The 16,094-nt window shown below is 45.6% G+C and overlaps 1 protein-coding gene across 1 annotated transcript in view; it reads left to right on the forward strand.

Moving 5' to 3' along the window:
• Positions 1-1,745: 1,745 nt before the first annotated feature.
• Positions 1,746-16,094, forward strand: part of ARHGEF5 (Rho guanine nucleotide exchange factor 5) — a gene marked incomplete at both ends in the record, with an annotated part of 33,937 nt that continues 19,588 nt past the window's right edge. Inside the window, one exon of the mRNA XM_080609873.1 lies at positions 1,746-2,240. Within this exon, the coding sequence (XP_080465999.1) occupies positions 1,746-2,240 (495 nt within the window). The remainder of the gene's footprint in view (positions 2,241-16,094) is intronic.

Below are 16,094 nucleotides of genomic sequence, written 5' to 3' on the forward strand. Positions count from 1 at the left end.
TCACCTGTCTGCGTAATTCTTTGCTCACCTTGCAATCTTTGCAAAGATATATACTGTGGTAAAGTGCATTATCACATAAATTCTGTATTCCTTTAAGCAAATTCATGAATCTGTGCTGCAAAAACAAAACTGAGGCAGCAGACAATGAAGAAACCTACTCTGTTTATTTTGCTATGGAATGCAACCCCCAAAACTTCTGAACTTGCCCCCCCCCCCCTTTTTTTTAATGAGCACAATAATCAGCTGAGTCAAGGCTTCCCTTTTCCTGCTACTCCCAAACACACGTTGTCTTTAATCTACTTGTCCTCCCCTTTCATTTTTTTCCCTTTATTTATGCCTTTCTCTGCCATGGTCTGTTACACAATCACACGTGAGGGAAGTCTCCCTATGGACTGCGTGCCCCTATTGCTACAGTCAAACTGGCAGACAGGGACAGAATTTCCCTTATAGGGAACTGATACGCTGTGCCCTTTTCAGTTCACATCTAAGCACAGTAACCAGAGAAAGCTTTGACGCAGGCAGGGCTCCTCAGAATATTTACTTCTGTGCCTAGGAGACAGAATGCCTGAGAATGGTAGCTGTGGATTCAGGTTTTTAATAGAGTTTTTCTACCCACATTCTGCTCAGTTCCTTCTGAATCCAGGTGTTAAATCCATTTACATTTATCTGACAGATTTCAGATGTGATCTTGGGATCTCTGAGCCCTGCCATGTGTGGCAAAGGGACAGCTTTCCCAACGCCTGGCACTTTTCCTTAAAACCCCGACTGCCTGTTAGGAGGGAATACAAAGCAGGAGGGTACAGGCATGCAAAGTAAAGGAGTGACCTTAAGGAGCAGGAATACAAGAGACTCAGGTAAAGAGAAAGAAAAACAAACAAAACCATCCAAACCCTCTCCTTTCCTCTCGACCCCCTCCAAAAACACCCCAAAAACCAAAACCCCACCAAAAAACCAACAGGAACAAAAATAAAAAAAGAAAAAGAAACAAAAATCCCTCTTTTTCTGGAGCCAATCTGGGGACCTGGGATCAGTAGGTCAGGTGTACCCGCTCTGCTTTTACCCTGGAGGCAAAGCAACCAAGCGGTTAAGTGCCCTATTCCCCGTCCCCAGGGGAAGCACAGTTATTGTCCCCGTTGCAATTAAACATAAATATATAAATTAATTAGTTAATTTTGAAAAAGGAAAGTTACCTAAACACCTTGCGGTGAGACGGGCAGAGGGCGTGGAAGGCTGCGCCCCGCCAGGGACAGAGCCCGGGTACGAGGGGCCGGAGCCACCGCCACGTCCCGCTCTGGTCCTTCGGCGGCGGCGGCTTCGCCCTGCCCCGCGCCGTCGGAGCGCGGCTCGCTGCCGGCCGGGCTCGCCCCGCACGCCAATCAGGGCGGCCCGCCTGCCTTCCTGTAGGTGTGCCCGGCTCACCTGGGAGCCTCGGCACTCATGACATACCTGCGGCCCCGCGGGCGGCGGGGAGACGGCGGCCGGCTGCCGAGGGCAAGGGGGGGCGGCGGAGGCAGCGGCACCAGAACGAGCAGCGCTGGCCCCGGCACGGCGATGTGAGCCCGGCGCAGGTAAGCGCGGCCGCCGGGGGCGGCGCGGCCCGGCCCGGCGGGAGCGGCGCTGCCGTGTCCCCGGGAGAGGCGGGGTGAGGCGCGGGCCTGGCGCCTGATCCCCGCGGAGCCCGGGCCGGGCCGGAGGAGCGGCTGCTCTCCCCCCTAGCCGGGGTGGCGGGCAGGCTTGGGGAGCGGATGGGAGGGCTGCCCACCATTTTAGGACCCGAGGGGGACTGGGCGGAGGGATCTCCGGGGACAGCAGACCTCGCCCGTCCCGCGGCGGGCCTGCTGCGCTCCTCTGCGGGGCCGGGCCCGCGGCGCACAGGTGTGGGTGCGCGGGGGGGGCCGCCGTCGGGTCCCCGGGAGCCGCTCCCGCCGGCGGGGCGCTGCGTGAGCTCCGGTGGGACAGTGCCTCTGGAGGTGGGGGGGGTGGGGGGGTGGGGTGGTGGTGGGGGCGTCTCCCGCCGGCCCCGGCCAGGCCCCGGGGGGGGGCCGCAGCGTTCGCGGAGGCCTGTGCGGGACGGCAGCGCCCGTTCCCCGCCCCGCTCCTCCTGCTGCCGGCAGCAGGTAGGGCCCGGCGCACAGGCCCGGTCCCAGGCGCAGCTGCCAGCAGCCGGGCAGAAATGGTGCCTCCCACGCCGGAGCGAGGTCCCACGGTGCTCGCTGGGGGTTCAGCGCCGGGAGTCCCGGGTCAGAGCTTGAACTCTGGACACCGTGTTGTTTTCTTCCTTGCTCTGCTGGCTGGCGCCTCGTGACTTTTATGGCCTGTCACGGAGGGAAGGCAGGGGAATGAAAAGGAGAGGTGCTCGCTTCCCATCTCCTTCCTGCAGCCTCTTCGGAGCCCTGCCACTGCAGCAGCTCTGGTGGCAACTTCAGCGCTCCAAACAACATGCTGCGGGGACTTCTGAGTTCCCACGGTTCTGGCCTGACCCACCTACCCCCAGCACCTGTGTTGTCCTAGCGCTTGGTGCTTCCTCTATTCCCAGAGGTTGGATAAGACCTGGATCAAACCTGGTAGGGAATACAGGGCCAGGGAAGGCGATCTGAGTTCAACTAAAGTATGTAGACTTGTTGCAGACTTGGCCAAGTCTGGAGCTGCTGGATGGGGATGCTGTTGGCTTCTCCTTGAGCTGCTTGCCTGGTCCTCTGACCAAACCACATCTGTAACATGTTAAAGTTTTGTGACCTGATTCCATGGTGCTTTGGAGTTTCTCGTACCCTAAATGGCTTGGAGATGGCTTGGATAAGGGCAGAGATCCTTTTAAAGGGTTGCATAGGAGGGAGGTGGCTTGGTTTGGAGGAATAATGTATGGGTGACCCAGATTTCAGAACTGCGACTGAATTGGGTGAGGAGGAGGCATCTTCAAATCAGACATGAAGTTGTACCGAATCTGAGTTCTTCTTCTTAGTTATTGTTAATATTGGGAACAGCTCAGCTGGTTCTGTATTTTGCCAACTCTCAGTTGAGGGTAGCACTGAACCATCTGTACAGTAGCCCAGCGATCTTAGTAAGTCTGTGAGTGAGGTTATACAATTGCAAGTGACAACACTCAGCCAGGCTTGAGGCTGGTGCTCTTGCTGAAGCCCCTTGTTCCTGCTGTCTGAAATACTGGGACCCAGATACTTCCTCTGAGAACCTCTTGTGCATCCTGAGAGATTTTGCTGGGAAGACTCTGTTCCCTAGGACCTTTTTTCTTCATTTTTTCATGCTGTTAACTTTAGATAGGCATTCTTAATCTTGTTCAATTGACTCTTAATCTTACAGTTCACTTGTTTCAAGTGCTTTCTAGAGGTAGAGCCAAACTTTTTTTTTTAACATATTCTACTCTGGAGTCTGGTTTAAAGTGGGCTGTTATATTTAATTAGTTTGTATTCATGTAAATTACATTCACTCTCCATGGTTATCCCAGACAAAATTTAAGAAATAGCCTGCAAGAGGTTTCAAATTCATAATTGGAATCAGACTTTTTTCCAAGAATATTTGATTCTAAGGCTTACCATGCTTTCTGGCATCTGGTATCTTTCCAGTTTGATGTTGGCTGCTTGGTTACTGTTTAGCTAAGTTATACATAGCTAGTTTATTTCTGTAGTCATGCCTGGTAAGTTCTGTAATTCCTTTCAGCTTTGCAGCTCCTCTCTGAATTCCTGTTCTATCTTTTAATGAAGTACTTAGAAGTGATTTTAGTGCAAGTGTGGTTGTGCTGTATTGTTTAGGCACTTGGGCTGTACAGAGAGAAATTGTTTCCCTTTTCTGAGAGATGAACAGTTGATGTTCATAGTATCAGGCATTTGGGGACAGATGCCTTATTCTGACCCCTATCAGGTATTTACATTCCCAGCTGGTTATCACTGCATCAAATCCAAAATTCTATTAGAAAAGTACCCAGTCTTGATTTCAAGATATGAAGTGATAGACTGCACTGGTTCCCCAGGTAAATTATTCCAATGGCTGATTACCCTCGCTAATTTCTTATCTCAGTCTTTCCAGCCTGGTTCCTAACCACAAAGTCTTGCTACAAATTTTCATGCCAGATCACAGAGCCTATTGCTGCCAGGATGACACATTCCAGCAAAAAGGTGGCCTATTGTACCGCCAGCTTACGGTTGTTGCCTGTGCTAACCTCTTGCTTCTGGGAACAGCTGTAGTCATAGGGTCACTGGTATGATTTAGAGCACCAGCTAAGTGTACCTGTCTGTGGTGTCTGTGCTCAGACAGGGCTTTCTGAGAAATGTAACTGAATAACTTGTGTTGCTTGGAGTACAGCTTCAGGTGATGGTTGATCCAGTGCAACTATAGGCTGCTGCTGAAGGAACAATCAGTTCTTATCCAGTCCTGACTGCAAGCTCCTGCTGCTTCCCTTGGATCGGATCTAGTGACCGAGTGGCCTCAGATCAGTTCAGTCACTGCTCCAACTGAAAATTAACCCACTTCCTTAAACAAAAACTATGATCTGGAAGTTGGATCAGCCTGATTGGTGGCCAGATAGTGCTAGGTCTGATGCATAAGGGTAGCATGCCACTGGGCATGAGTAACGTGGAGAGGGACTACGTCTTTCAGGTGCAGCCCCATGCCTGTGCAGGATTGGATGCAAGAGGGAGTCACACATTGAGTTCCTACATTTCTGTGCTTGGATAAACAGGCTGTGGTTGCACAAATCCTCTCAGCTGGCACTGCTGTTGAAAGAAGCCGTCATGCCTACCTGTTCTCATCCACATCTGTTACCTGCTCTGGTGCATTGTGAGACCACACACATGCCTATACCGCCAGAAAAGAAAGGGCACTCTTGGACTGGGAATAAGGGCAGAGGATGGAACTCTATTGGCAAGCTGAAGAGCTTGTGAAACTAAGGCTGGGGACACAGGAATTGTCACAAGCATACCTTAGCTTAAATCTTGATGGAAGCTAATGTATTTTTCTCACCTTCCCACTGCAGCAGGTGTGTGAGAATAGCTGTCTTGATGTGCTCAGTAGCCCAGCTTAACTCTTGAGCGACTTGGGAGAACTCAGTTTAACCAAGACTGGGTTTAGGTCAGCTGCATTTATGTCTTTGTCAAGAAGCATGTGTTGGAGTTAGGCTTTGTGTGGGAAAGAGTATTTGACGTACAAAGGAGGTTTGTCCTTTGGCTGTGGCGTACTGATACTTATGAAAGGTTCACCATTGCAGAAAAGATGCAAACTAATGTATTTGTGTGTTCTAGATGTGAGGTTCTTGATGGTTTTCAGTGCCTGAGCAAGGTAGGGTACCCTTTTGGGAAAGCTTTGTTAATCTTGTTGCTCCCATTAACAAGTAACTCCAGATTTCTTGCTCTTCTAGTGGATTTAGTTTGCTGAGACAAAATCCATTCCCCATCTATTATTTTAAACACTGTTCCTTCAAGTGCCATGCTGAACACTTGTGGAGACTCATTTTGAACTTATGGATTGGTGGTTGGATTACAGCTAGGTAAAGTCAAAGAAGAAATTCCCATGACTTCAGTACAAGCTCAGTGCAAGGTCAGGGAATGGGCTATTGGGTTTTGATAGTGGGAAAAATTTAGAAGGGGGGAAGGTGACTACAATTACATGTGTAAAAATGTACATATGTAAATAGATGCATATGTAAATTTATACAAAATAAAGGGTGTTCTGATGCTAGGAGAGGTAGAGGAGTGGCTATAGAAACTGTAATGGGATAGTATACAAGAAGTGAACTGAAGTGGGAGGAAGCATATGAACCTGCTGCTCAGTGAATACTGCATTAAAGCAGAACTGGCCGTAAATTAGCTTCTTGAGAATGTATCCTATTTGCAGTAAGTCGCATAGAGGTATGTGACATTCAGATGTCAAAATACCTTTGTAGTCTCAAACTGAACATCTAGCTGTACGCAGGTGCTCAGTGTGTGAGGTCTGCTGCCTGTGGCCTTGCTGGTGCTCAGAGTGCATTCAGCACTGGAGTTGATGCTGCTGATCATATACAAAACTTCCCAAATCCTCACCAGGTTCATGCTGAGGTGGTGCCCAGTGGGATCCACAAGCTTGGCAGGCTCCTGCACGTGGTACCTGTGGGAAGAACAGAGTCACATGCAGGTGAGCAGACCCAGCCTAGCACAGGTGTGACTGGAGAAGGAGAGGTGAGGAATGGCTACTGCTTCGTTGATGGATTCAAAATACACCTTTGAGAGGGGAGGAGATCAGTATCCTGGTCATGTCGGGGCACAATTCATTTGGATCACAGAAGTCCTGAGATAACTGGGGGGGGACGTGTGGCACAAGGTATGAGTCTTGGTTAAAAGCAGACCTGTGACATGGACGTGGGCGCTCTTCACAGCTGCCACAAGGTGGCTGCGCTGGCTGCACTTGCATATTCATTTATAGAAATAGATGCCCAGATCAGTGTTAAGCCAACACACGCATCACGTGTGGGAGGAGAGGTGGCAAGAAGATGCTTTGCCCACAGCGTTGCTGCACAGCTACAGAAAAATAAGCATGTGTAAGCTTTATGGTATGTGTTCTTTATGCTCATAAAAGCTTACAGGTGTAATGATCAAAAGTGCCTATGTATATTATTTGAATAGCATAAATAGTAACTGGGCCCTTATGACTTTACTACAGGTTCCTGTCCTGTGAGGAGATGCTAGTGGAAACTGTAAAAGTACACCACTAAGAGCATAGCTTTGCTGGTATACGTCATCTTGTAGGAGAAGAAAGGATGCCATAGCCATACCAGTGCCTGGGGATTCTCTGATGCTGTAGCTGTGTCTTTAGTGCATCCAGTCTCTAGGCAAAATCCTTTTGGCATGGATTAACCCTGAGCTTCTGTTCAGATGCAGAAACTTTGTTGTAGGTATTCCATAGTACAGGCATCTGAGGTAACTCTGCCTTTGAAACGTAATCTAGCTGCAGCATTTGAGTTGGTCTCCTTTCTGAAGTACTCTGAGATCACTGTTTTTAGAGGTGAGGACCATCAGGTTGATAGCAATGAAGTTGAGTAGGTGCAGTGTGTATCTATTTCCCTTCTGTTGCTGGATTTATAGGAGAAGAGATGTTCTGAGTATACTGCCAGCCCTGCAGGGCAGAAACAGTGTCTCACCACCCAGTACGTAGGACAGTGAGGATTTGGTCGTGGTTGTTGGTATCGAATATAGCTCACTTAACTCTTCTCATTGTTTGTTGCCTCTCTGCATTCTCTTTCTGTAACTCACTTCGTACATGGAGCTTGATCAGGCTTGAGACTGAGTACAGTATAGCTGATGGATCTTATGAGTGTTTTTTAGAATGATGCAGTTCTTTCTCCCTTCTCTACCTCTTCTCAGGAAAGGTGTTTTTTCTCCTGGAAAGGCATGTTTCGTAGGCAAGAAGAGGCTCAGGATGGGCAGTGAGGGTAGTACTGTGTAGGCTGCAGTACAGCATGCAACCCTGTCAAAGCTCTATGCTGTGCTAAACCTCAGGGCAGAGAAAGGATGGGGAGACAGGTGAAGTAGGAGTATCCCTATTTCTGTAGCAAATTATGGGTCATGGCATGTTTTCCTAAATGTACAAGTGATAGAAAGAGATGAGTTTACCCCTCAAGTCACCCAGTAATTTCTTAACATCTGATGGTATGTTGAATTATGGGAAATGCATCACTGTCACTTCCCTCCTCATCCCTGAGCACCACTGGGAAGAGGGGATGCTTTCTTAGTGCTTGTGAGAAGACTGAAGGGAAACCTATAAGGTGTTCCTGTAGGCACAGGGTCAACACTGCTCATTTGGGTCCAATTCTCGTGCCATCTGGGAAGGCAGTCTTCTGACATTGCTTGGGCAGTCCATCTTATCTTCCTGCCTCTGCACAATGAGTAAACTGAGCTGTTTCACTTCAGAGAGGTGCATAGAAAGGAGGATGAGCAATTTGAACGTATGCTGGAGCAATGAGATGTGCCTTATAATGGAAGAACAAGGCCAGGCATGTCAGTTATGTCACAGTAGTGTTTGCTCTGACCAGTCACAAGGGAGAGTCAGGGCCGTATAAAACAGCCTAAAATTGTAGCTGTGTGTATAGAAAAGTCATGACAGCTGAGTGGCCCAGGGGGTGTTACCAGACATAACAGAGCCATTTTTCCTCCATTCTGTATGCAGCATAATTTTTGCCTATCCAGCTGCTGAGTGTGTAATAACAGTGATATCAAAAGCATGAAAATAGGCATCTGTGTGTGAAAGGGGAAAAATGGATTGACTGCCTCTGACAGTTGTAGCAAAATGACTTCAAAAAAGACCAGAACAAGAAAAGATGAGATGTGCTGCATTGCATTTGCAAAGAGTCTGGCATGATCAGAAATCTCAAGGCAATATGGAAGAAAATCTGCCCTGAAATGTGCTATGTTTTACGTGAATGTCGCTTTGAAAAGTTAATTTAAAAGATGGCTTTGTGCACAGTTTGGTTGTGACAATGGAAAAGACTGGAAGTGTATTTAAATAATGATAAAAAAAAGTACTAACAGATGCAGGAGCCAAATACACAAGTGTTGAGGTAAGAACGCACAAAACCACCAACGTGGTTTTAAAGAATGGTTTGGTAAAGAGATACAGTTTTGTGCTTAGGGGTAGCAAAAACTATCTGATGCTGTATGTCCTAAGCTCATAAAACAGATGGAATTTCAGAAAGAGTCTCACCTGAAGGTGGACACAGTGTGAAATAGACAACTATAAATATCTGACATATGTGAGGTTGTGAGGCGGGGGATTTCTTTGACTGGGCAGTGAGATCCCTATAGTACAAGTATGATCCCAGAGCAACACTGGTCCAGGTGAGCGGAAACAAGTAGTTACAGATACTACTTTGGGTGAAAAACATGTCTGTTGTTTGTACTGAACAACTCCAGCACAAAAGGAAAATATCTTGTGTTCGTCTTTTGTATCTGAGAGAGCTTGGAGGCAAAAAAACATAGAAGCAAAGAACAGACTGAGCAGTCAGTATATTTTTGTTGGGGAAAGGATTGCTTAAATAAGTCTTTGCTTAGGGTTGCAATCAGATACAAAGTTTGTAATAGGGCTTTGCATATTCAGTGTGCTGAGCAGCCACTCCCTGACTAATCCCGGGAGTATGTCTGTGAGGTAGGAGGAGTTAGTATTACCTCAGTTGCACAGATGACCCTCAGACAGGCAGAAACTGCTGGAAACTGCCAGAATTTGGAACTGGCAATTCTGCTGGATGAGATCTGGGGATGAAGGCACAGTTCTCGGTTGCCTTGAAAAACATTAGTTACAGCCTAAGCCTTCTGGAGATCCTTCTTTTAATGAATGACTGAAGTGGGGAATTGAAGGAAGGAGAGCACCTAGTATCATAGCATGTATGTTCCTGTTCCATCCTATATTAGTTACTGATCATGACAGTTTTCTTTGTGGACCCGATAGCTTGAAATCTGTAGGTGATCGTAATCATGTTTAATTGTCCATAAGCTACAGCTGTGAGTAGAGGTAGAGGCAAGACTTAAAGCAGCGGTCCTATGGATGCATCTTTATTGCCTTCTGTTAAAGTAAATGCCAGTAGAGCAGGAACAGCCAAAAGTTTGGAGTGCAGCATGTTTCCCCATGCATACGACAAATGTAGTAATGCTGTGGGTATAGCTGTAATTACACCTTTTTTAATGAGATTGCTTCTTGGGAGCCATCTACTGTCATCTGTGTCATGTGGCCTGTGTAAGGCATGGCCAGGGGTGACAGAGTAGATTTGTCACATCAAGACGTATGTCACTGTTCTTTCCTTCAACAGCCTTGTGGCAATGAGTCGAAGCCAGATACAACTGTGAGCACTGCAGGATCTGCCACCAAGCAAAGGCAGAGCCATTGCTCATAAAGCAGTAGTTGCATTTGTGGTGTTAAACTCTCCTGCTTTGCTGCCCCTCCTGTGCAAGGACCACTGCATCAGCCTGCTGCAAGGGTGGGACCTTACTTGTCTTGTCCTCAGCTCTCTGCTTCACTTGCAGTTCTTCTGTCCTGTTGAGCCAGGGACTTGGAAAAGCTGCTCAGTTTGTGCCTGTGCCTGTCCACTAATGTGCTGACCAGCTGGCTGTCACACATGGAAGAGGCAAGGTGCTGGGTTCAGTAATCAGCATTTGTGACAAAAGCTGGGTTCCTCAAGTGCATCAGTCTGAAAGGGGTAACACTGAGGACCCTTTTCCCTACAGTGGGGGCATTTGGGAAGCAGACTCTAAGAAGAGCTCTCACTGTTTCCTCTGTCTTGGGCATGGTCCACTGACATCTCCACCCACTTTTTTGGTACCTTCCCAACCCTTCCCACTTCAAGCACCTCTGTTGCTCTTAGTTTTCCCAAATTATGGTGATTGTACTCTTTGTTGTCTGTAATGATAATTATTTTTACAGCAGAGCATTTTGCTGTGTGCCAGGTCTGATAAACTTGTTCAGGTGAGTTTGATGGGCAGTTCAGAAGTTATGACTGAGCTGCCTGTGAGGCTGAACTGGGGAAACTCTGCTGTATCTCACTGAACTTGGGAGAGATGGGATGTTTATGTTTGTTTATGCCTCACTGATCAAAGTGTACTGCAGGTAATGGGAAAGACAGTGAGCCGAGTCCTAGATTTCATTAAATGGGTGCCTATAGCTTCTCAGGGGAAGTTTCTCATTCATGCTAAAGTGTGCACAACTTCAATTAGAATATAGCATGCATGCTTGTGTAGGGTGGTGGATGCAAGTGTACCGAGGACTTTGCATTCCTTAGCTAGAGTTGGCATTATTTTGTGATCATGTCATAAAGAGGTAAAGAAAATTGTCTTGGATCTGTATTACATTATTAGTCATGGTGACTATTAGGAGTTAAGTTGCCTCATGTTCTAATTTCTCACTAGCACACTGAAATCATGAGCTTGAGGTGAATTTAAGGTACACATACCTTATTTTGATCCTCTGCATCACCATCTGATAGGGTGGAACCTGGGAGGGTAAAGAGAGTGGTAGTTTTATGTGCCACAAGGTTGAGGAAAAGAAAGCCATAGGTCAGTCAGGAGTCAGCTGATGTCTTCGACGGCTGCCAAAGGACAATCTCAGGACTTAAATTGCTCAGCTAATATCTGAAGAGCCATGGAGCCATCAAGGAGTACTACTGTAGGACATCTTGAAGGGTGATGATGGGAAGCAGACTCTGCCCCCTCATTCATATGCAGAAAAATAAAAGCAGAGGGAGAAAGGATTAAAATATCTGTAATTGTTCCATCTGCATTTGAACTCAGTTATTAACATGGAAAAGATATTGAAATTAGTACATCATGGAATGCTAGTGATATTTCTAAGTTGGCATAAAATCTATAAACTAATACAGACTTAGAGCTGGTACTGTGTGTAAAAATAGGTGGTAGTAATTTTTGCCCATTAGAAATAAGAAGAAATATTGCTGAAATAGGGAATATCAGTATTGTTGATCTGGCTGTGCTAGTCCTTTTTTTGTTTGTTTGTGGGGTTTTTTTTGGCTTTTTTTTTTTTGTTTGTTTGTTTGTTTGTTTTTAAGTTTTACCTGTAGGGTTCTACTTTTTTCTTTTTTTCTCTCTTTATTAATAATTTTTATAATATGCTTGTTAATTACAGTATTAGGAACCAAAACTAAGTCTTAACTACAACATCTATGAGCTGTAATTACTACTGTAAACTGTGAAATAAGGTAGTGGTAATTGGTGAAGCTAGTTATAAAAAGCATTTCATAAGATTGATGTATATCAGTTATACCATTTAAAACCCGGATTTACACAACGTTTCACACTGCTCATTCTGAAAGACAGGGTCACAAAAATGCCTTCCCCTCCCCTTCCATTTGCAGTATTTCCGTGCTAGACTTCACAGATGGTTTGAGGAGGTTTCCAGGGCTTTCCCTAGCAGCTTCTTCATGTTGTTACTTGTTTTCAGAGTTGCTCACAGGGGCTGGCTCCTTTGAGTTTATCTGGCTGCCATGCAGTGTCCTCCTAGGCACCCAGTCCTTTGCTGAGAAGAGAAGTCTGAGTTTGGGTTCACGGGAATGGCAAAATGAGTGGCAATAATGAGAAAAGGAAACATTAAACTGTAAAATAATGGCTCCCTTGGTTGTCAGTCTGATTAGAATATCCCGCTTCCCGTAGTACCTGCTTCTAACCTGGAAGGGCAGCAAGAGGGCTGGTACCATGAAGGTGAATGCTGCGTGGGCTGGTGAGGGTGTACCTGTACCAGCACTTGGCAGTCACACGCGGCAAGACACCTACGCTGGAGCGTCAGGGGCTTGCGTGTAGAGCCTGGGTGTGGTTTCACCAGAGCTTAGGTCCAAGTCCAGGTTTCTGCTTTCCCACTTGTCTCTCATTCCCGTCCACTCCTTGCCCTTGCTGCTATGGCTTGTACTTCTGCACATACAGCTACTTCAGGGAGCACTCCTACTTACCTTTATTTATTCCTTGATTTTTTCCTCCTCTGTCGCGCCTTTCTGGGTGTTCACATCCCTCTGCTGCTGGGTTGTTTCTTTGTCTTGATCACTTCCTGAGCTGGCTCATGTATGGTCACATGGGATAAGATGGCAGCAACCTGGATGCGCATTGCCTTAATCCATTCTGGATTTCAGGGCACCACGTCAAGTCTTGATCAGAATTTATTAGGACCTGGTTCCAGGTGGGTTGAATGTTTTTTACAGTCAGCAGTGGCGGAAGGAATTGAAGGAGCTCCACATCTTTTTTTTAGGGTTGAGCCATGAACAGATGAGGTTTGCAAAATATCTGCAAATACTTAAATTGGGCCTGATAAAATTGATTATTCATCTTTGTTAACCCACTTGCACCACAGCATATTTCTTCACCAGTCTTTTAGTTTCTGGTAGCTCCTGTAGCTGACTGGATGGTTTCTAAATACTCTGCAGACAAGTTCAATATCATCAGTCCCTACTGCTGAAAACCAGTGATCAGGCAGAGGGGGAAAGGGCAGCTGGCCTTGCTCTCGTTGGTCACAAGTTAAGGGTTAACATTTAACATATGCTTAAAAAATTAAGGTAAACCTAGACAACAAGATCTAAGTTTAGAGTCATACTTTGTTTTTCAGGCCTTTTCCACACCCATTAAAGGCCAGACATACATTTTTCTTAATTATAAGCCAAAATTCTCACATAACCACATGATTCTAGGAAGTGGGACTATATGAAAAACAGAAAATATTGTGATGTGCACAATGAACCTATGCCGGTTGGCCATGCAGGCATTACACTGTGAGTAACAACAAGTTTTCCATGTGTTTGCATTAGTACCTTCCTATTCAGCACCCACACAATTCCTGTGGCTTTGGGTGTGTGAAGCTATTTTTCCACGGGGAGAGGGAAGGGGTCCTTGCTGGTGCTTTCCCACATTTACATTTCTTATAACATTTTATTTATATCTAATACTTTTTGTTCCCAATAGCAAACACATCTCATTGTGCTTGTTAACTTCTTCGATCTAAGCACAGCAATTAAATTTCCAAGAAAGAATGGTTTGTTCCCTGAAAAGCTGGGTTAGGGGAGGGTTGTACCAAAATCCTTTTCCCACACACATCCCTGCATCTCTTTTGGATGGATTTTCTTTTTAATTTAGCTGCAGTTTTCAGTACAAAGCTTCATCACTGTTACAGTATTACCCAGTGTTTGTGATTATGATGCAAGTCTTATTTTTTTTTCCAACTTTTTTAATACATCTCATTACCAGAGTCATAAGGCAATTAAAAATGCTATGGGGAGCTAAGGCTGAAAACATGCATTCTAAAAGCACAAAATGTGTTCAAGATTTTTTGTTGCTGCTACGTCATGGCATGTTGATAGCTCAGCAATTTTTTATTGCTATCTCCAGTTGATGGTACTAACAATATTGAAGCCAGATACACAGTACATGCTGTAGGTATAGCTGTTACGGATGATGAAGTTGTGCTGGTAGGAGTCATTAGCACAGTATGATATACAAGTGCAGTTTTGTTGGAATTTTAAGAATTGCTCTGGTTGCACAGGATAATTTTTACACGTTGATACAAAAGCAGCATTTTGCCAGTATATTTATGGCTGGGTATAATTTGATGTTTAGCTTATCAGTCTTCCCATACTGCTGAAAAGTTCTAACTTTATATCTTCTGTCCTGTAACAGGTATTGGTAATGGCAGCAAGAAATCTTACAGATTCCAATGTAGAACTTGATCTGGCTGTGAAAGAGGTCATATTACGTGTTTGCCAAGAATATCAGACAGGATAGCTTTGGAGGCCCTTTCTGCAGGGGAGGACAGCTTGTCCCAGTTCAGTTTGCTGAATATTGTTCATCCTTATCTGTCTGTAGCTTAACTGTGCTCAGGACTGCTACAGGTAACGTGACAACAACTCTGCTCAGCAATGGTTCCACTGTGCAGTCTGGGCAAGGCCAAGCTTTCAAGTGTGTTTCCAAGCCCTTTGATCTTTTAATGGCATTTGCATCTGTCAAAATGGTTTGGTGCAAACATTAGCATTCTTTAATCTGAGACTCAAAAACAGCAGCGTGGGATTCTGGCTAATGCTTCAGTAGCATAGTAAGAGACTATGAAATTTCTCCTGCTAACTAGAGAATGTCTCCAATCTAGGCCCTGAATCACTCTGAAGAGAAACTGGGAACTCTAGTTCATAGCAAACCTGCTCTCTAGGAATGTGTTTAGCTGGTTGCTAGCAGCCAACACAGTCATGGCACACATCTCGGAAGTACTTACCGCTTTTGTGCCCCAGGTGTTATCTGTTGGTCATCTCTCCATCCCCAGGGTTTGTACAGAGGCCTGCACACAGCAACATGCAGTGACTCTGTGTTATTTTCACGGTGGGAATTCTTAGCCTGGCTGCCCAGTAGTGTCAGGGGTCTTTCTACTGAGCTACAACAGTGAGAACTGTACACCATTCTTGTTTGGTCCTATGCTAGAAGACTGCATAATATCAAGGCTTATAATTGCTTTTATAAGTACAAAACTTAAGCTCTGCTTGGAGTATAATACTTAAGCTCTGCTTAAAGTGAACTGGGTTTTCTTCTACATGAATGATCCCATTTTATCTTGACATTGAATCATTTTTACTGCATCTCTTGGAAGTGCAATGTGCAATCCAGACCATGGTCTTCACTTACTGTTTGGCAGATGTTTAGCAGCAATTTCCAAGGTGGTTCAACCCAAAATGATGTTTCTTTGGCACTTTTTTTTTTTTGTTATCATTAAGTATTATAATCTACATAAATGGAAACAAATGCAGGAAACGTATTCTTATTTTCTTTTTCCTCAGTTAGTGAATCATTAGATAATTAATAGGCTCAGTATAGCTTGAGTGTGCCTACTGTGAGTGAAAGCTAATGAGATGCTACTGGGAGTGTTTAAGCAGTCAGGCAAACAGTCTGCACTGGTGTGACCAGCAGGTCTCATTCACTTTTCCCAAGCTTCAGTAGCACCTCAGATGCATTTTCCAGGAGATCAGGTACTATTGACAGGTTTGGGGTTTTTTCTCCTTCCTGAAACACTTGCAGCAGCTCCTAGTTACCAGAATGCTAACAGCATGTAGACAATTTAGCACAGCAGTACATCCTACATTAATTTAGTACATACCTTTTTAGATTGCTTTTCTTACTTTGTATGCTCTTTCCTTCAGCAAGCTCCATCTGCTCTCCATACCCTTGGAGCTGTGGCCACATAACATTATTTCCCTCCTTCATTCTTATCTGTAGCACCCTGTGTAATCTCTTCCTGAGCTCGAGAGTTTTGACCCCACTCCTTCACCTCTCTCAATGGGCTGCACAGTGATAGAGCCGCTCAGGGGTGGTGTGTGAGGATTGGTAATCGTTTCTTTGCAGAGGAATACATGCAGTGGGCATTTCTCATGTGGAGGGAGCATCCAGCTGAGAAAGCAGGTCTAAGCATGGCGTAAGTAGCTCTATCAAAGTAAAATTTAGACTTGTGGTAGGGCAGGCTTTATGTTGAGCAGTTGCACCAACTGCTTTCCTGAGTCTCTCACAAATCAGAAATGGTGTCCTCCCAAGACAGATTGTAACTGTGGTGGCAATTCCCCTGCACAGAGAGCTCTGGATTTTGTATTTAGAAAGGCAGGTTTC

The sequence above is a fragment of the Psittacula echo genome (assembly GCF_963264785.1).
Source record: "Psittacula echo genome assembly, chromosome: 1".
NCBI classification, from domain to species: domain Eukaryota; kingdom Metazoa; phylum Chordata; class Aves; order Psittaciformes; family Psittacidae; genus Psittacula; species Psittacula echo.